Source organism: Danio rerio, chromosome 21, assembly GCF_052040795.2.
Source record: "Danio rerio strain M-AB ecotype USA chromosome 21, GRCz13ab, whole genome shotgun sequence".
Lineage (NCBI taxonomy): Eukaryota > Metazoa > Chordata > Actinopteri > Cypriniformes > Danionidae > Danio > Danio rerio.
This window is the reverse complement of record NC_141041.1, coordinates 44237588-44256474: the sequence shown is the minus strand read 5'-3', so window position 1 is coordinate 44256474 and position 18887 is coordinate 44237588. Positions and strand designations below refer to the sequence as shown.

The 18887-nt window shown below is 39.3% G+C and overlaps 1 protein-coding gene and 1 long non-coding RNA gene across 7 annotated transcripts in view; one reads left to right on the top strand and one right to left on the bottom strand.

The window, feature by feature from the left end:
* The window catches only part of mntb (MAX network transcriptional repressor b), a 52667-nt gene extending 37302 nt beyond the window's left edge, over positions 1 to 15365 (bottom strand). For 5 of the 6 annotated variants that reach the window (XR_015519619.1, XR_015519620.1, XR_015519621.1 and 2 more), the window contains exons 1-2: positions 15117 to 15365; positions 94 to 700 (exon numbers count right to left, since the gene is read on the bottom strand). Coding sequence is in view for 2 of the 6 variants with exons in the window: in XM_087299872.1 (XP_087155998.1) it covers positions 94 to 700; positions 15117 to 15189 (680 nt within the window). In the remaining 4 variants the exon portion in view is untranslated. 6 annotated transcript variants of the gene reach the window in all.
* LOC147838954 (uncharacterized) lies at positions 7718 to 15385 on the top strand. The gene is made up of 3 exons (XR_015520625.1): positions 7718 to 10066; positions 11553 to 13165; positions 13211 to 15385. It is a non-coding gene; the product is annotated as an uncharacterized LOC147838954 (long non-coding RNA).
* Positions 15386 to 18887: the final 3502 nt, after the last annotated feature.

Genomic DNA, 18887 nt, shown 5'->3' with positions numbered 1-18887 from the left:
CATTTCTACAAATTTTATTAATTAAAATTATTTAAATCCGCCAATTTAAGCAGCTCTACTTTCTTGTTAACAAACTCACAGAACACAACTCACCCTCCAGGTCTCCTCTTCCCATCCAGATTTCTAGGATCCTCCACTGTGGCTCCATTGGGCCGGGCCGGTTGTCCCAGTTGCCCCGGCTGCCCCTGTGCTGGCGTGGGCTGGGTCTGGGTGAGTGCGGGCTGGGGCAGCAGGTGTTGCTGGGCTGTGATGATGGAGGCTGGAAAGGGCTGCAGGAGGCTCTGCGTCTGCGCTGCTTGGGGACTGTTGTTGGGCAGAGCTACACTGTTAGTCTCTGCCTTCACGTGAGCGATCAGATGCCGATGCTGCTGAGGCGAAAGCATGTCTTTGCTTTGGGACAGAGCGCTGGTCAGCGGCGAGACCACAGGCAGGGTGGGAGCCGTGTGCAGGGCAGCAGCGGGCTGAATTTGAGGAACCGCAGGGCTGGCAGTGACGACCGGGATGGGGATGACGGTGATGGGAACAGCAGGAGGGAGTGGAGGCGGAGGCACCGGAGGCTGCTGTTGCTGGCGCTGAGGTTCGAGCCTCAGTTCTTCTGTCCAGGTCACATGATTGAGTTGGACTGACTGGATAACAGGAGCCGAGAGCTTGTGCTCGGCCTCACGGGACAGAAGAGCCTTCTCTCGCCGCTCCTCCTCTTCTGGACAAGAAAAAAAAACAGACAAAATGTTAGAACTTAGAAAACAGTAGTAGTATTTGTTAATGTTGTCAGTTTTACTGCCATTATTACTATAATTACTATTTTCACACCAAGAAGGTCACTGGTTCAAGTCCCATCTTAAACAGTTGGCATTTCTTGAGTTTGAATGTTCTCCCTGTGTTGGCATGGGTTTCCTCCGGGTGCTCCGGTTTCCCCCACAGTCAAACAAATTGTTCTTAGTGCACTAAAAAAAATCAATATGTCTACAAAATTGTTGCAAACAAATTAAATGGGTTAAATTTAAACAAACATATTGAATTTAGTAATGTTCAACCTAATTTGTTTGTTTAAATTCAGCCCAAATAAATTGTTTATAAGGACTTAACTTAAAAAAATTTTGTAAATCCAAGTAATCATCTTTGAATAATTTTTTTTAGTGTGTGTGTGTGTGTGTGTGTGTGTTTTCATTACTCGGTTGCGGTTGAAAGGGCATCTGCTGCGTAAAACATATACCGGAGTAGTTGGTGGTTCGTTCCGCTGTGGAGACGCCTGATAAACAAGGGACCAAGCCGGACGAAAACGAATGACTGATTTGCTCAATTTTGATAAATTTTAAGACCTACAGTATATTGATATGCTTTCTACTGTTATGCATGTTGTATATTTTTTATATGCTCTTATTTATTTACTTTGACGCACACCATTTTAAACATCTTAATGTTTTTATTCTATTTTTTGTTTTTCATTTATATGTGACTCCGTGTGATTTGTGCAGCTCTTTGCAAAATAAAAATAAATAAACAAATCACCAAAAACAAACTTAGAAAACATGTTAAAGAGAAAGCATTTTAGCATATGCATATCACTGAAATTAATGAAGGAGGATTTGTATGTTGCTTTATGACTATGGTACAAAATAAAGAGCCTAACAGTCATATCAAGAGTCTCTCCTCAAGCACAAAAACTTCACATTTAACTATGAAAACTGTGGAATAAATTACTTTGAAGTAGACACATTTACTGAATACATTTCCAGAGTACAAAATTAATCAAGGGCGAAGCAGTGGCGCAGTAGGTAGTGCTGTCGCCTCACAGAATGAAGGTCGCTGGTTCGAGCCTTGGCTCAGTTGGCGTTTCTGTGTGGAGTTTGCAAGTTCTCCCTGGGTTCGCATGGGTTTCCTCCGGAAGCTCCGGTTTCCCCCACAGTCCGAAGACATGTGGTACAGGTGAATTGAGTAGGCTAAATTGTCCGTAGTGTATGAGTGTGTGTGTGAATGCGTGTGTGGATGTTTCCCAGAGATGGGTTGTGGCTGGTAGCGCATCCGCTGTGTAAAAACTTGCTGAATAAGTTGCCGGTTCATTCCGCTGTGGCGACCCAAAGAATAATAAAGGGACTAAGCTGACAAGAAAATGAATGAATGAAAATTATTCAAAATGACTGATGTAGATTCACTGACTTATTCCATTTACCAACAACAGCTGGTATTTGTGTGTGCCAGAATGAGTGTCTGACGATTGTGCTAAGATTACAAACCACATTGAAATATTTACATTTAATAAAAGAACAGCATCTTATCGTGCTGATGGGACATTATATAGAACACTTGAAGAGTTCAGAAAATCTCTAAATGCCGTCTGAAATTTTCTTCTGAAATGAGCAATTTTATCAGGCTCCAATGTGTAAGTTTTAGTTATATCACTTTTATGCTAAAGAAAATTATTTTTCATGGTCTTTAAAGTGAAAAAACTCAACATAAACAAAGCAGTCTGAGAAATAAATGTTAATTTTTGATGGAAATTTTAGACGGCACTTCCTGCCTCTTCCTGCTGCTTGCAGTGGTGCTACTGTGCAGTCATGGCAACACTGGTCAACAGCTACATCCAGAATCCTTCGTGAATTAACTTGTTAAGTTGTGATGTATGGAATACTGTTTCCAGGTCCAAGTCGCTACTCATTTGAATTGAGAAAATATTTGTTTATGACCATTTTGTCCAATCACACATTATATTTTAATTTTATATAAAATCATGTTTTTTTGTACTTTATTTAGAAAAGAAGAAATGTACAATATAAATCAGGAAATAATCAGTAAGAGACTGGAATACAAGTACATACAATGACAAAGTGATAAGAACAATAAGCAACAAATGAAAAACGGAAAAGTACAAAACTGAATGAAAATCACAGAGAGTATCAAAGATTAACTTACTAGAAGAATTATATTTTCATAAGTTTCTGCTAACTTGCATAACATTTTAGCGGTTAGATAAGCATAAAGCTTTAAGCAAGGAAACAATTTCAAATGAGCTAATGAGGGAGTGGATTTAAGACATTTTTATTTGTGGATAAGGAATTTAGCATATTATATATAAACATTAATTATATATATGAGCAATTCCATGCAAATGACAACCTTGCCATGAAAAAATTAAGTTTTCACCAAAATAGAGAAACTGTTTCTGGATTTTTTTTGTGTAAGCAAGTATTTAACAGTACTTAAAAACTACTCAAAAATGTCTCTGTCAATGTTTCAAACAATTACATGTAGCTGACCAAAGTCACACAAGTGGGAATTTCACATCTGTCACTTCCATAAAGGAAAGCGTCACATCCATTACAGAGCTTTCCCTCAAAAATACAAAAATGTCAAATAAAATATAATCAATCATGTTTGTTCTATAGAGAGCTGACTTTTGACTTTTTGTTTTGTGCAGTTTAACTCACATAATTTCTACAAAGTATGTAGTATACTGTAAACTCACAGACTTTTTTGGTCACATTCATAATGAATGTTTATTTTCCTCATTTAAAATGTTTACAGATTAATATTTTTCTAATCCCATAAAAGTTGCTTCAATATAATGTTAACATGTACTTTCTATTTTAATTAATGTTTTGAGTTTTTACAACAAATGTCACATCCATAATGCTGGAATTGCACGAACTGAAGACTGAAGAGGGTTGGGGGTGAAACTCCACTCCACTCAGCGTGGTTAGTTGGCATTTCTGTGTGGAGTTTGCATGTTTTCCCTGTGTTTGTGTGGGTTTCCTCTGGATGCTTCCCCCACAGTCTAAAGACAAATGCTACAGGTGATCTGGCTAAGCTAAATTGTCCGTATAAGTATGTGTGTGAGTGAGTGTGTATGGATGTTTCCCAGTGCAGCTGGAAAGGTATTCGCTAAGTAAAACAAGTGCTGGATAAGTTGGCAGTTCATTCTGCTGTGGCGACCCCAGATTAATAAAGGGACCAAGCCAAAAAGATAAAGAATGAATGAATGAATGAATGAATGAATGTATTCTTCATTCTTTTTTTGGGATTAAAATAATAACAAATAATATCTTTCAAGTTGGTGAGTTTGATTGTGATTTTGTTTAATGATGATGTAAATCTGACCAAAACTTATGTGAGATACATGTAAAAAAACACGCGAGTCAAAGTTTCCTTACTTTCCTGACAGAAAGCAATCTACAATATTTTGAGATGTATGCATTGACCGAGTATATTTGTTGTAGAATTTAAAAATAAATTTCCTTTCCTTTGTTTGGGATTACATATTTATATGGGAAAAGCCATGTTCTTTTTCAATAGGGTTGGGCCGATAGACGATGCCATCGTTTATGGCAGACAACCTTCACGATGCTGTGCCGGCATCACGATCAATCGCCCCGCCCCACATTTATTTTATTATATAACCTCTCACGCTTAAAATGCGTGGATTCAGTGGCAAACGCTGTTACCTGCAAACCCCGTCCCACAGACTTTACAGTGAATGGTTTTAGTCATTTTCACAGCGGACTTGAAGCCACTGGAAGTCTTTTATCCACTCTTGGAAAAGTGTAAATGCTGGATTAAAATTCAGCACATGATCACTAATAAGATGTGCCAATATTAGTAACTTTAGGTAAATCTGTCAGTGTTACTTTCATTCTCTCATCTTCAGCACTCCACAATTTAGCGGTTGTAGCTCCTGTCATCTGAAGGCAGAAGGCATTGACTGAGTGATTGACAGCTGAAATGAACCAATCATTCACGTTCAGTTCTAGAGCAGTGGGCCAATAAGAAAAGCACAAAGGCAGGGCAAGCATCTTTACTTGTTATTATTTCCTCATAATAATAAAAAAATAAGGAAGTTATCATCAATCACGATACAAATTACAGTGAACTCCAAACGAACTCTCGTCTCCTCCACCAGATGTGGGAAAAGCCATTAGAACACACAGATCACTGTGCCGATTCATGCCAGAGTCCCGCGGACAAAAGTGATTGACAGATGGTCACTTATTGTAAGTATGTAACTTTATTTATTTATGGTTTGGTTATGGGTAAAGCAAAGACCATGTGGGTTAGGTAGTGAAAACGGTAGGCTATAATTAAATAATTTGTTATGAATTAATTGATATTTAACAACAACAACCACCCCCACCCTACGACGATGATGCCATCGTCCATCACGATGTTTCACATTAGACATCGTACGATGCCAAATTGGTCAACATTGCCCAACCTTATTCTCCAATCAATGTCTTGAATTAAAGCTGACCAATATGATTTTCCTCTTGGAGCAATTCGAAGAATAAGTTTGCTGTTGCACTTCTCATCATATATACTAATGCTTTCTAATAATAAGGAGGGATCTGTGGTTCTTTCATTTATATATATAGGGCTGTGCAATTAATCGAAAATCCGATTTCTATTTTGGCTTCTAACGATTATGAAAAACCATTAAACGAGATAAACATTTATTCCATTATTTACCGCCCCCCTTCCAGTTGTAAACATCTGTTGCTCTTAAAAGTACGAACTAAACTGCAGGCTCCTGTGTGTGTGTGTGTGTGCGGTGCGGTGCGCAGACACAGTCAGAAGTATGCGGTCATTATGCGGTCTCATTCACACACTGTGACGAGCAGAGCATCTAAAGTCATCTTAATGTGAGCGCTTTAATGGTCAAATAAGTTAAAGCGCGGTGTTTAGTGATTATTCATATTAACCCTCATTTGTGTAATAAACAAGTTGAGGATCAAAAAAAAAACGCGAAAGCAAAATAATTAAAGTGACAGTGCGCAATTCCTGCTGCCGCCTGTTTTTTATCATTAATCAAATAACAAAAGGAGAAAATCCCTCACTGCTCTTGACTGAAGGACTTTAGTAGCTTAAGTGTTTTTCTTACAGTGAAGATGCTTAAAGCACAATGTTTCATATTTTTATTATATTGTATTTATTTCTCTTTATAAAAATAACTGTATATATACAGTTGAAGTCAGAATTATTAGCTCTCCTGAATATTAGCAACGCTTTTCGCCCAATTTCTGTTTAATGTAAAGATTTTTTGTCCAACACATTTCTAAACATAATAGTTTTAATAACTAATTTCTAATAACTAATTTCTTTTATCTTTGCTATGATGACAGCACATAATATTTGACTAGATATTTTTCAAAATCCAAGCATTCAGATTCAAAGGCTTAATTAGGGTAATTACGCAAGTCATTCTATAACAGTAGTTTCTTCTGCAGACTATAAAAAATATATATTGCCTAAAGGGGCTAATAATATTGACCTGAAAATAGGTTTCAAAATATTTAAAACTGCTTTTATTCTAGCCGAAATAAAACAAACAAGACTTTCTCCAGAAGAAGAAATATTATAGGAAATGCTGTTAAAATTCCTTGCTCTGTTAAACATCATTCGGGAAATATTTATTTTAAAAAGATTCTCAGGAGCGATAATAATTTTGACTTCAACAGTAATCGTTTTGAATAATCGTGATTACAATTATGACCAAAATAATCGTGATTATGATTTTTCCTAAAATCGAGTAGCCCTAATAGGGAATCTGATTTTATGTTAGATGCACTAATTCTTTTGGGATAGCATTTACAAGTGTTACATTTCTTATATGGGATAGGATATAAAATCATGGTGTACTCGACAGTTTCTGGACTTGCTGCATCACAGACACAAATATTTGAACAAATTAGCAAAAATTTATCACTTTCTGGCCATCAGATATTAGGCTTGGATATATATATATATATATATATATATATATATATATATATATATATATATATATATATATATATATATATATATATATATATAAATATTATTATTATATATATATAGCGAGCATGATTTTCGAAAGTATTACATCGCTTTGTAAACATTTATTATTACTATTTGTTGAGTCTCCTCATACAATTCGTGTGACGTCACACTTAAGTAAATAAAAATGTTACTGTCTATATAATAAAGTTACTTTATTGGCTTGTGTTTATCTTTAATCAGTAAAATTTAACAATAATCTCTATTGTTTATTGACACAATAAATAACTATTTCAAAGCATTTTCAGTTTCTGTTTTGGTTTTCAGCCAAGGCCATCCAAAACTCAAGTTCAGCGAATCCCTGATGTAAAACCGCTATTTATGTGTTATAATAGTGGAATAAACGTAACTGATCACCAAATATGTTTCCTTTAATGAACATACTGTTATGTATTAAGACGATATCCACTGGTCATCCTGCTATTGGCTATCAAAAAAACTGAACTAATACTTGCACTGCTTTTGTTCTTAAGACTATAAGGAGATGAGCACCATAAGCACTGATTGACACTGCATAATCGAAATGATTTCACTCCAGGTCTTGTCTTGTAGTAATTAATCTTCCTCTGACTTAACATACTTATTCCTCAGACAGACTGATAATCCATCAACAGCCTGAAATAAATGACATTTACTTCAAAGTGTGTTGTAGCATTAACTATTGAGGTATTTATAGCATCTGTTTTACCTTTAAGAGAAATGCACATCCATGCAAAATGGCTAAAAACCAACTAAAGAGCCGAAGCTAATTAATATCACCAGAGATATTACTGTTCAATACCAATTTACAGATCAGTAATGGAACCAATTAGTGCTTGTCTTGACTCTGATAACCATGTAAATTAATAATGAGAAACTACAGAGACTAAATCACACACAATGATAGCTTTAGGATGAACAATAATGCACTAAAGCTTAAATCCTTTTATTTTTAAGATGAAAAAAACAGATGCACTCCATGACTCTGAATGAGGGTGGGGTGTGAGTCTCTAAGAGTCGCTCTGTCTCTTTAAGAGAGAAGCCCCAGTACGAGTTTCGCCAGTCTCCAGCTCTATACTGACGTCACATACACACACACACAGCAATCAGTCTGCAGGAGAAGCCGAGAGAGCTAAAGAATCAGAGGCCCGGTCACACCATCTGACTGCAGCCAAAAATGCCCTCGCGTCCAGCCATTTCCATCACTGATGGAGGAATCTATTGTTTAGCCTCATCAATACATATTCAGCTGCATCCAGGTTGTGACGCAAGATCAATGTTTAAATCCTAAATCGAATGGGGGAGGAATTAGGGCTGTTCCCCGATTGGTCTTTGAGCCAAAAAGAGTCATTTGCCGCGCAAGACATTCCTGCGCAATAAACTGCACCTTAACTGACAAAAGCGAGTACAGAATAGACAAAGGCCTGATGTGAAACGCTTGCACATATTAAACCACGACATGCGGGAATCCTCCTGCATCAGCAGGAATAATAATATTGACTGAAAAGCATTTTCAGAAGACGTCAAAAACTAAAGAAAGCTTGGGTGTTTTCAGGGGACGCACAATTCTCTGTTATATAACTGTGGGAGAAACATGCATTTACTGAAAAGTACACTGCTGAAGTCATCTGTCAACAGCCTTTTAAAGGGATAGATCATCATCCTAAAGTGAAAATGTACTCACTGCTCACTCACCCTCGAGTGCCTCCAAACATTTGATTTGTTTTGTTCTGTTGAACACAAAAGAAGATATTTTGAAGAATGTTTGAAACCTGTAACCATTGACGTCCATAGTAGGAAAACCAAATGCTATTGAAGTTGCAGGTTACATGTGTTCAAAACTGAAAGTCTTCATACTTTAATATAATTTGTTATGGTATAAATTAAGTTGTCTTTGTTCAGTTTCTCAGAAAACAAGACGTGAATTCTTCATTTTGCATCTCTTTGTATATGAACCTTAATTTAGAGATCTATTATACATTTTCTACAAACCTGTGAATAAAATCCCCCAAAGGGATTATTGTTCAAAATTAACATTTTACTCACTCTCAAGTGGTTCTGTAACCATTATGATTTTTTTTCATTCCGTTAAGCACAAAAGAAGATATTTTGAAGAATGTTTGAAACTGAAAATTAAACACTTTTGAAGTTGCAGGTTACAGGTTTTCTAAACTGGTATGGAGCAAGTAAAGAGAAAGTAAATTAAGACAGATTTTTGATTTTTTTAATTGAAACGAAGAAGCTGTGCAGATACATACATAAAGTCTCTTCAATCTGATATTGAGGCCAAGCATGTCACACTCTCGAAAATTGTTCAAAAAGATATTCACATTCAAAAACTAACAATGTTAATTATTAAAACTAATATTCAGCAAAAGAGAGGGTGTGTTTTGTATTTTCACTGAAAATGAAACGAGGCAGTTGTTATAGGCTCTGTTTTGTTATAAATATGCATTCAGTGAAGATGACGCTTATTTATGCTGCACAACGCCTCAGCATTTCTGCTGTCTGTTAAGTTGGTAATATCAAAATTTAAATAGGCAGTTGCTTATATCATGTTTTCATTTTATTGTTAAGAAAGTGAAACAACGTAGCCGGGGTGATGTGAATAAGGTTATAAAGTACAGTGTTGCCTTTGAAGATTTACCGAACATGTCCTCGTGAGTCTGTTTTCCATATCAAACTTGTGAAGTCTGAACTTACAAGGAGATGATGCCTGAACTGCATGTAACTTTATCCTACTTAATATTGAGGAAAAGCCCCAATCAGAGAGCCGAATGTCCCACCTCCGTTTTCAGATGTCTCTGTTTTCCCCCATCCACACTGAGACGGAGCAGCAGCATTTTAGAATGAAAACGGCCTCTTCAGCATTTCCAAAACGCTCCGTTTTCGACGCTCGAAAACTCCAGCGTAGTGAGGGCGGATGGAGCAACCGTAGCAAAACGTATGCATTTTGAAATGAAAACGCATTAGTGTAAACGGGGCCTGAATTTCATTGGCTGACGCTGCTATGACAATTGCGTCAGCCCCAACTTCAGACACGTCTTAGTCAAGCGTTGACGCTGAAGCCCCGTGTGAATGGGGGGGTCATACGTCAAATGAAACTCAGTCAACAATATTTGAGAGATAAAACTATTATCTGAATAGGAAATCTGGAATTTAAGGGCTTCAAAAACATTTAAATACTGCAAAAATTACCTTTGAAGTTGTCCAAATTCATACCACTGCATATTTTTCACAAAAATTAAGTTTTGATATATTTACAGTTGGAAATTAAAGAGCCCATATTATGGGTTTTTGAAAATTCCCCTCCATGTAGTGTGTAACACAGCTCTAAGTGAAGTGAAGTATCCAGCTAAGGCTTAAATCTGTAAGAATACAGTGTTTAAAACTGTTGATTCATCTATAAAAGAGTCGAATCATAGTGCTTCAAACGAGTCGCCTTGATACCGACTCATTAGGTGTTTCGCCATGACGTACGAACGAAACAAAGTTTTTCACGTGCACGCGCAAACCCGGGAGATTTCAAACCTGAGGCCCCGCCCTCTGACGCAGTAACCCAGACACACACACACACACACCCACAAACACACGCACACCCACAAACACACGCACACAAACATGCCGGTCGATTGAAGTCACACTGCAGATGGATATATTGAGTCTCTACCCAAAGATGAAACATCAGCATTATAACCAAGCAGTTGGAAACTTCTGGAAGCTACATGCTACAAAGAATACTTCATCTGAGTTTGTTAAAGGAAGGATCAGTAAAGAGTAACTGATGGACGTCAGGATGGGTTTCTTCCTACATTTCTCAAGTGTAAGTACGTGCGGTTAAAGTTGTTGCCTCGTTTACTCTAGCTTGCAAATGTATTTAGTTGTGATTTGTTACTTGTAACCGCGTGTACTGTATCAGGTTAACTGGATATATTATCTTATCGCGTGCAAAGTCACGTTAAAAACGCGACGCGTGCTGTTTGTTTATGGAGCTCCGTGCTAGAGTTCTGCTCCCGCGATTTATTCGGAAATGTATTCCCGCGCCGCAGAAATCTGGCGCGGGGAGAGAGAGAGAGAGAGAGAGAGAGAGAGCGAGAGAGAGAGCGAACGAACGAACGAGCTCTGTGTACTTTGTGCTGTGTGTGTACAGACAGCTTGGCTGTCTGGACTGTATACTGGGTGATATTTGGTTGTGTTCTCCGCTCTAGCGGGACCGGGCGCGGCGGGCAGAAAACGGAGCGGGTTCTCAGGCTAAAACCTGGCGGGTGCGGGCTGAAGCGGGAGCGTTGTCATCCGGAGGTGTGTGTGTGTTTTTGTGTGTGTGTGGTATGGCGAGTACACGACTGTCTCCTTCGTTCGGTTATCCGTGGCACTATCCACTCGCCATAGTGTGGCAGCTAAAGTCCACGCCTACACTATCGAGCGTGTATGAACTGTAATTTAAAAATTATGTAATTTAAAAATTACTTTTTAAATTGCTGATTAGCTATTGGCCATTTCCCTCTCTGACTGAAGGCAGTCGACCAATCGCGACAGACTGTCATCGGTCCAATCAGCGCAGATTAGCTCCGCGCTAAGGAGGGGTTTGGGAACAAATGAATCACTGGACGATTCATACAGGAGTCGCTGGGATAATTAGATAAAAATAAATGCAGATTATAAGACTATGAAAGTGTTTTTTGACCTTGCATGCATATTAGACTGTTGTTGGAGACCCTTACAACCAAGATATGACCTTATTTCATGTATAATATGGGCTCTTTAAGAAAATACCTTTTCAGAACAGATTATGGCTATTGGCAAAAATATAGCCGTGAAACATATGACTCCAGGGAATTATTTTCACATATGAAAATAGGCTTTACTGTACATTCTGTTCTCTTTGTGCAAAACTTTATTATTTTCTGATGCATGCATGCTGTCTCTCAACTTTTTTACGGCACAAATATCTAAAGAATCTCAAATTAATCAAACAAGATGTGTCCATTTGTTAAGTGTGACGTTACGCGAAGTGGCTTCCGGGTCCAGGCGCTCTATGAAACTGAATAGGGAGACTCAATATGAAACTGAATAGGGAGACTATGACTTTATATAAAATTAATTTAATGTGTAATATGAATAAAAAGTGGTCATAAAAGAGTATTTTATCAATTTAAATGAGTGGCGGCTTGGACCCGGAAACAGTATTACATACAGGGCCTGAGTGGGACTCCTTTACAGCCCTGGAGTTTCAAGCCTTAGATCGGCCCACCTCAGTTCACCACTGACTATATTAAAATAACGTCATTTCCAATTCAGTTTCTAATTACGCAATCACGTCTTTTTCAAGAAAACAGCTGCTTTAGAACGTCAAATGTTCAACAACCTTACAGTTTTATATGTCTTAAGGCTGATTTATACTTCTGCGTCAAACGTCGGCGTATGCTACGGCGCTGACGCATAGCCCTTCGCTGTGGCCGTCGGCGTCGCTGATGTGCACCTCTCAAAAAATGTAACTACACGTCGCAACGACGCGTAGCGCAAGCTCTTTGATTGGTCGGCTTGGTAGTGCTGACGAGTCTGGGCGGGACCGAGAGCCGCGGGAATGGCGCGAGCCTGATGGAGCGATTGTTTACAAGTGTGGAGTCCCGTGAAGGAGCTCCAGAAGGAAAGTTTTGTTTTGTGTTTACCTCATAGTTAAAGTTGTTGCACGTCTGCCGGTTCCTGCCTCAAAATGAGCGAGTTTGAGCCACTTGTACATCCCGGAAGTGTTCAGAAAAAGCAAAACAGCAGCGAAGAAACTCAACACAGAAGAACATTTACACCTCACTGCCAATTAGAGTTTCGAAAGTGCTAATGCAGACCAACAGAGACAGCGTGCAGAAGTATAAATGCACAGCCACAAGCGTTGCATGCGCTGTGGGTCACACCGGTCACTTGACGCAGAAGTATAAACCAGGCTTTAACAATAAAAAAAAAAAAAATAAAAAAAGAATTTCGCAAGTGAGGTTAGAACACGGATCGACGGCGTCGTAACGCAACGTGCTGATCACTGGACCACAATGGCACTGTTATACTTCTGTGGCCCGAATGATATTGACATCATCATTACCTTGAAGGCTGCATTGTGCTTATGGGGCTGCCGGACAATAAATAAGAAGAGCGGAGCTGCGGCAAAATAATGAATAAAAAGAGTGAGGCTATGGTCAAATAAATAAATAAATGAAAAAAAGTGCGACTGCCGAGAGTGCAAGCAGCTAGAAACACCAGCCCTCGCGGCCAAAAAACGGACTGGCCCACCGGGAATTCTCCCGGTCCTCCTGATTAGCCAATCCGGGCCTGATTACTAGGGCCAGACGGAATCTGCTGAGGTTTTTTGCTATTTCTGCAGAGAATTTTGGTAAAAATCTGTGGATTTCTGCGCAATTATTTTGGGAGTATCCAGCGGAGTATCATAACTAAAACCTTAATATGTAAAATAAAAGTAATAAATTACTGAATAAAAACTGAATAAATTTGTAAAATAAAAGTAAAAAAATAAATAAACAGAATTAATGATGGGCTAAAAAACTGCAGAAATCTGCGTGCGCAGATTCCGTGTTGGCCTACTGATTACATACGTCACAAACACGTCACAACTTAACAAGCGGATTCACTTGGAAAGCAAAATTAAGATTTAAAGGATCTTTTTTCTTTAAAGCTGAAATATGATTAAACAACAAATATCTTTCAGCAGGACTAGCAACTTGATTGCAAACTGAAAGTCTCCATTCTTCAGTATCATTTGTTAATGTTTAGAGCATAAATTAAGGTATCTTAGTGTAGTTTCTCAGAAAACAAGACCTGAATTCTTCATTTTGCATCTCAAGTATATGAACCTTCATTTAGGGATGTCATTTAGATGTATATTTTTTGCATCTATTATATATTTGCTTTCAATCTGTTTATAAAATCCCTTAAGGTGATCTGTTTGGCCAAAAAGTACATTTTGCTCTCTCTCAAGTGGTTCTGAGTCTACAATTACGAGTGTCTTTATTCTGTTAAACACAAAAGAAGACACTTTGGCGAGTGTTAAAAACCTGTAACTATTGCACAGTCGGAGAAACAAACGCTATGGGTGTCAATGACTGCAGATTATGTTCACAACATCTTCTCTTGTGGTCAGTTTTTGGTGAACTATCCCTTTACTGATAGCACAGTTTAATGAGGGAGTTGTTCTGTTTAAATACCCCCCCACAAGGGGTCTTCAATTTGAGATCGCATGCAGTTTTCCAGATCTGGTACAAGGTCAAATGTTGTGCAAGAGAATGCAAAGTATGCACATCCGAATAGAGAGAAACCTGCAGAGACGTTCAAAAATACTGCAAGCACTGTTCAGCATCTGTATTCCAAGAAAATCAGTCTGCAGAGTAGACCAGCGTGCAAAGCTCAAACTTGGATATGCATGAAAAAAATGCACATTATATAACTTCTGCATTGAGGGAGGGCGGCGATGCCCTATTTTCTCCCCGGTTTGTGACCTGAGGAGGGAGGGGGGGCTGTCTGGCGCGCACGTGGTCGGAGAGGGCGGACTTTTAGCACGCGGTATTTGCTGTGGGCGTGGCTTCACTGACACGTCATCTTGAGAATGAAACAAAAAGCCTCCTGCTCCGTTTAAAACGACAAATGTGTCGAGGGTGAATTGTGACTTTGATTGTATCATGGATTGTCGACGTCTAGAAGGTTTGAGAACTTTAAAAAGCCGATGAGGAAATAAATACGAGGAAGTATAAACAGAAAAGTAGGCTGGTCCTGAAAGTCATGAGCGAGATAAGCGCTTGGCAATGTCATTATGTAAAAAAAATCCTTTGGTCTATTGCCACCGCCCAGAGGATAAGAAACACGACGTTCGCTACTTTGAATGAACTTGTTTACTGATACATTGTTGATAAATACCGTTCGTGTTGTTTTAGGAATACAACAAAGCCAATATAAATTTTTTTAAATATGTGTGTGGCAGTAAACATAAAACACACGACGGCCCGAGTACAAATGTACCCACCCACCGCAGCGCTATTGAGCGAGTATAGTAGCACACTATATATAGCCTGGATTTAACCCGGAAACCGAGTAAGCGAAATATGCCCCAGTCACGAACACTGCAGCCTACAAACACTGGAAACCAGTGGATACCATCACCCAGCTATTATTCACAATGCTTGCAGCTTTTACAAGAAAATATCACTGTAGTTTGTTTCTCTTGACGTGCACCGGCATGAATACGCAATTTGCATGGTTAAATCCCAGGCAGTTCATACATATCCCACATATCCCTTTTATCTATGCAATCACCCACGTCCCCCCCGCCTTACCACGTGTAATCTGTTGTTGCTGGGCTTGCCACTCCAAATACCTGGCCGCCTCCAATAAGGTCTCGATACTCATTTTGAACACCGATTAAACGCGTTCCCGTTCAACTGTGTGCAAGCCCCCGGTGCGGATTTGTGTAGTGGGTTAATCACAGTATAATCCACCGGCTTCCAAAGACAGTCATAAGACATCCAGGGCGCTCCCGAAATTCATCAGAAACACATTACTTCACTGGCAACAAGATGGCGATTGGAGTAACAGAAAACACAACAAGGCATACCGTTCAGGATCCGCCCTCAGCGGCGCTACTCCTCCCTCCTACTACCAGCGACGGGAAACCACGGCGAAACCACGCTGTCACGCAATGCCGACGGATCGGCATTCCGCACTGAGCTAAATCCCGTGATGGACGTCGAAATGTTTATACAAGTGATATTAATGACATGCGTAGATACACAAGACACGGTAGGGGATGTACATATGTGTTTCTGTGCGCTTGGAAGAGCGAAAATAGAGAATATGGTGTGAAGCGTGCGTGTACTCCATTTTCCGGGTTTTGGCGGCAGCTCTGCCCTGCAGTACATTAGCACATGATTAAAACATGTCGATGCGAGGGAACCAATGAGCGTGGAGAACAACAAGGCATGGTGTCTGTCCACATGGGCAGCCGCTAAAGGCTGAGCGCGGCTCATTTGCATGGCGAGACCGTGTATGGCAAGCGGGTTTACATTTATCGCTTTCATTAAAGGGCATCTATGGTGAAAAATCTACTTTTCAAGCTGTTTGGACAGACATGTGTGTAGGTATAGTGTATAGACCGTCATATTAGGGTGATATAAACACAAACAGTTCTTTTTTTTTCAATTTAACAACATAAAAACGGTAGACCAATTGGAGCGGTTTTAGACCGACCACAACTTGACGTATGAGTGTGGTTCCTCCCACTAATATTTATTGACATGTGCGCAAGGGAAAACCCTTGCTCTGTTTTAGGATGTAAGGCTCATTGGACTCAACAGAGATTTTACATTTAGCCGTCATTTGCGCTGAACACACAATGAATGCTACGTATCAAGATTCGGGTCATTAAAAACAGTTTTCACACTCTCTCTGAAAACACTCGATTGACCACATGAGCCCCTTTCACACATACAGACCTTTCCGGAAAATTGCCGGCAATGTTCCGGAAAGGTTGTATGTGTGAACAGGTCCTTTTTGAAAATACCGGTAAATTCGTTCTGGCTATTTTCCGGAAAGAGAAGTTGTAACATTACCGGCAATTTGCCGGAATGCTGCGCTGTGTGAATGCAGAAGGAAGATTGCCGTAATAAGCGTGTGCACGTCTAGAACGTGCTGACGTAAGACGTCTGCTTTAGCCAATCACAACAGTCAGACGCATTCACGTCCGCGCGGTTTGTGAGGATAAAAGCCTTTGAATATTTTTCCAGACACATTTAGCTGCTAGAAGTTAGTCAGATTACGTTTATATGTTCTTCTTAATGCCAACTGTGTAAATAATCATCGATGAGATGCTTATGATAAGCCGTTGTTTGTTTACCTTCAAGCTTTGCGTGCGCCTATGAGCGCCTGCACACGCACATGTTATGAACATCTCGACATGCGAAAGTGATCCTGCGAAAGTTGTTCACAATACTGGTCATCCACAGAGTTTGTAATTTAGTCAAATGTTTACAAATACAAGCGCAGCCGTTTAAAGCTCATTTGTGGTGATTGATGTCAGAATTTACCGGTATTTTGGAATGGATGTGTGAATGCTCTTTTCCGGAAAATTTCCGTAACGTCCTCGCCTGTGTGAACAGCGCTTTTTTGAATATAGCGGTAAAGTCGCTCCGGAAATTTTCCAGAAATTTACCGGTATCACTGTGTGAAAGGGGCTATGGTCGCTCTCATAGGGTTTGCACAACTGTGTACCTTTATTGCGTCTTCCTTAAACTTCAGCCGTTTGCATTTCCTGCTGTCATAGAAGCACCCTGTCATCTCAACTAGGACGGCTAAACAGTGTGAGCGCATTGCCCCGCGTGCGTGTCCCTTCATTGGAAATAACAAACTTGCCTTAGTTATAGCCTCAGTCAAAGTTAATCCAGTGTGCGTGGTTATTAGTCTCTGTGTACAAGCGCGTAACTTTAAAACTAGCACACAGTTGGCATAACTTTTAGTTGCCGCAGTTTTGTTCGGTGCAAAAACACGGTGTCAAGAGGCCTTTATGATTAATTAACCGTGACAAATTAAAGTGCTGTTAATAGTGAAACTGGTTAATTGCTGCATCACTATACGGATGACACATGCATCGTTACATAGCGGCTGCAAAACTAAACAAAGACTCAAATGATTTTGTAACTACCACTCTGACACATTCTGGCACATTAGGATTATTGATTCCTCAACAGTAGTCTCTGCTTTGTCTGTGTCCGAATCATACATGTACGGCTGAATGATGGTCCTCTCACTCATGTTGCTTCTCTCTATCTGCCAGTCTGTTGGCATACATTAGGCATGAGTCATGACCAACCCTGTTCCTGGAGATCGAGGTTCTTGCAGATTTCCGTTGCAACCCATATTAAACACACCTCCCTGTTATTATCAAATGCGGTTCAAGTCCTAAATAATTGGTTCAGGTGTGTTTGCTCAGGGTTGGAGCTCCACCCCCTTCTTAAGGTGGGTGGGAATTTGAAACAAATTTTCATGTGAAGCAACACACCCCTAAAACAACGAACCATGTACACTTTTGACACTTTTAACACAATATAATAAAAAAATCTGAATTGTGTTTTGAACTGAACCTAAACCGACCCACTCAGAAGAACCATAATATTAATATTAAATCTTAAAAACGATTTAAAATAGCTGCCCTTTAAAGTTATTGCACACTGAAACCGAAATTTCCGTCCGTAAATTTCGCATGTATAAAAATAAAATCAACCTTTTATTGTGTCAATATTGACACACTGCCACTGAAACTTTCATCCGTCATAAAAATTTCTGGAACCTGCGGGTCTGACTTTTTTCAGCTTTTTGCAAATGAAAAAAACTACTTGAGAGGTGTTTTGACTGTTCAGAGCCACTGTACAAGCAAAAAGCTAAACACCGAATGCCGTCATTTGAGCTACAGATAACTTTATAACAAACACATTGCATAAAATAAAACCCAACCCCACCCCTAACCCCAACCATCATTGGGTGATGAGCAAATCGTACTAAATTGTACGAATTAGATCATTCGAATTCATACGAATTAGCCACTAAATCAAAAAGTTACGAATTGCCATGAGATTGCGTTTAAAGTGTCACAAGCAATGTATCAAAATTCCTCCGATTTCCTGAAATAAACTATGCATTTGGGGATGATCCAGCGCAGCTTGTTAATAATGAGCTGAACTCTTCTTCCTCTATGCAGTATTGGATAAACAATAAGTAGCCTATTCCTTTTTCTTTTTCTTCATTGGAGAAGAGAGCAGAACAAAGTATCACTGCTTAAATTTAACACCGAAATGTTTCGCATGTTTTTCGTAATGTATGAATTAAGACGCATCGGACTCTGTGTGCAGGATTTGTTCATTCATTCATTTTCTTTTCGGCTTAGTCCCTTTATCAATCTAGGGTGGCCAGCGCTAAATGAACCGCCAACTTATCCAGTATATGTTTTTTTTACACAGCGAATGCCCTTCCAGCTGCAACCTTTCACTGGGAAACATCCATACACTCTTATTCACATACATACACTATGGGCAATTTAACTTACCCAATTTACCAAA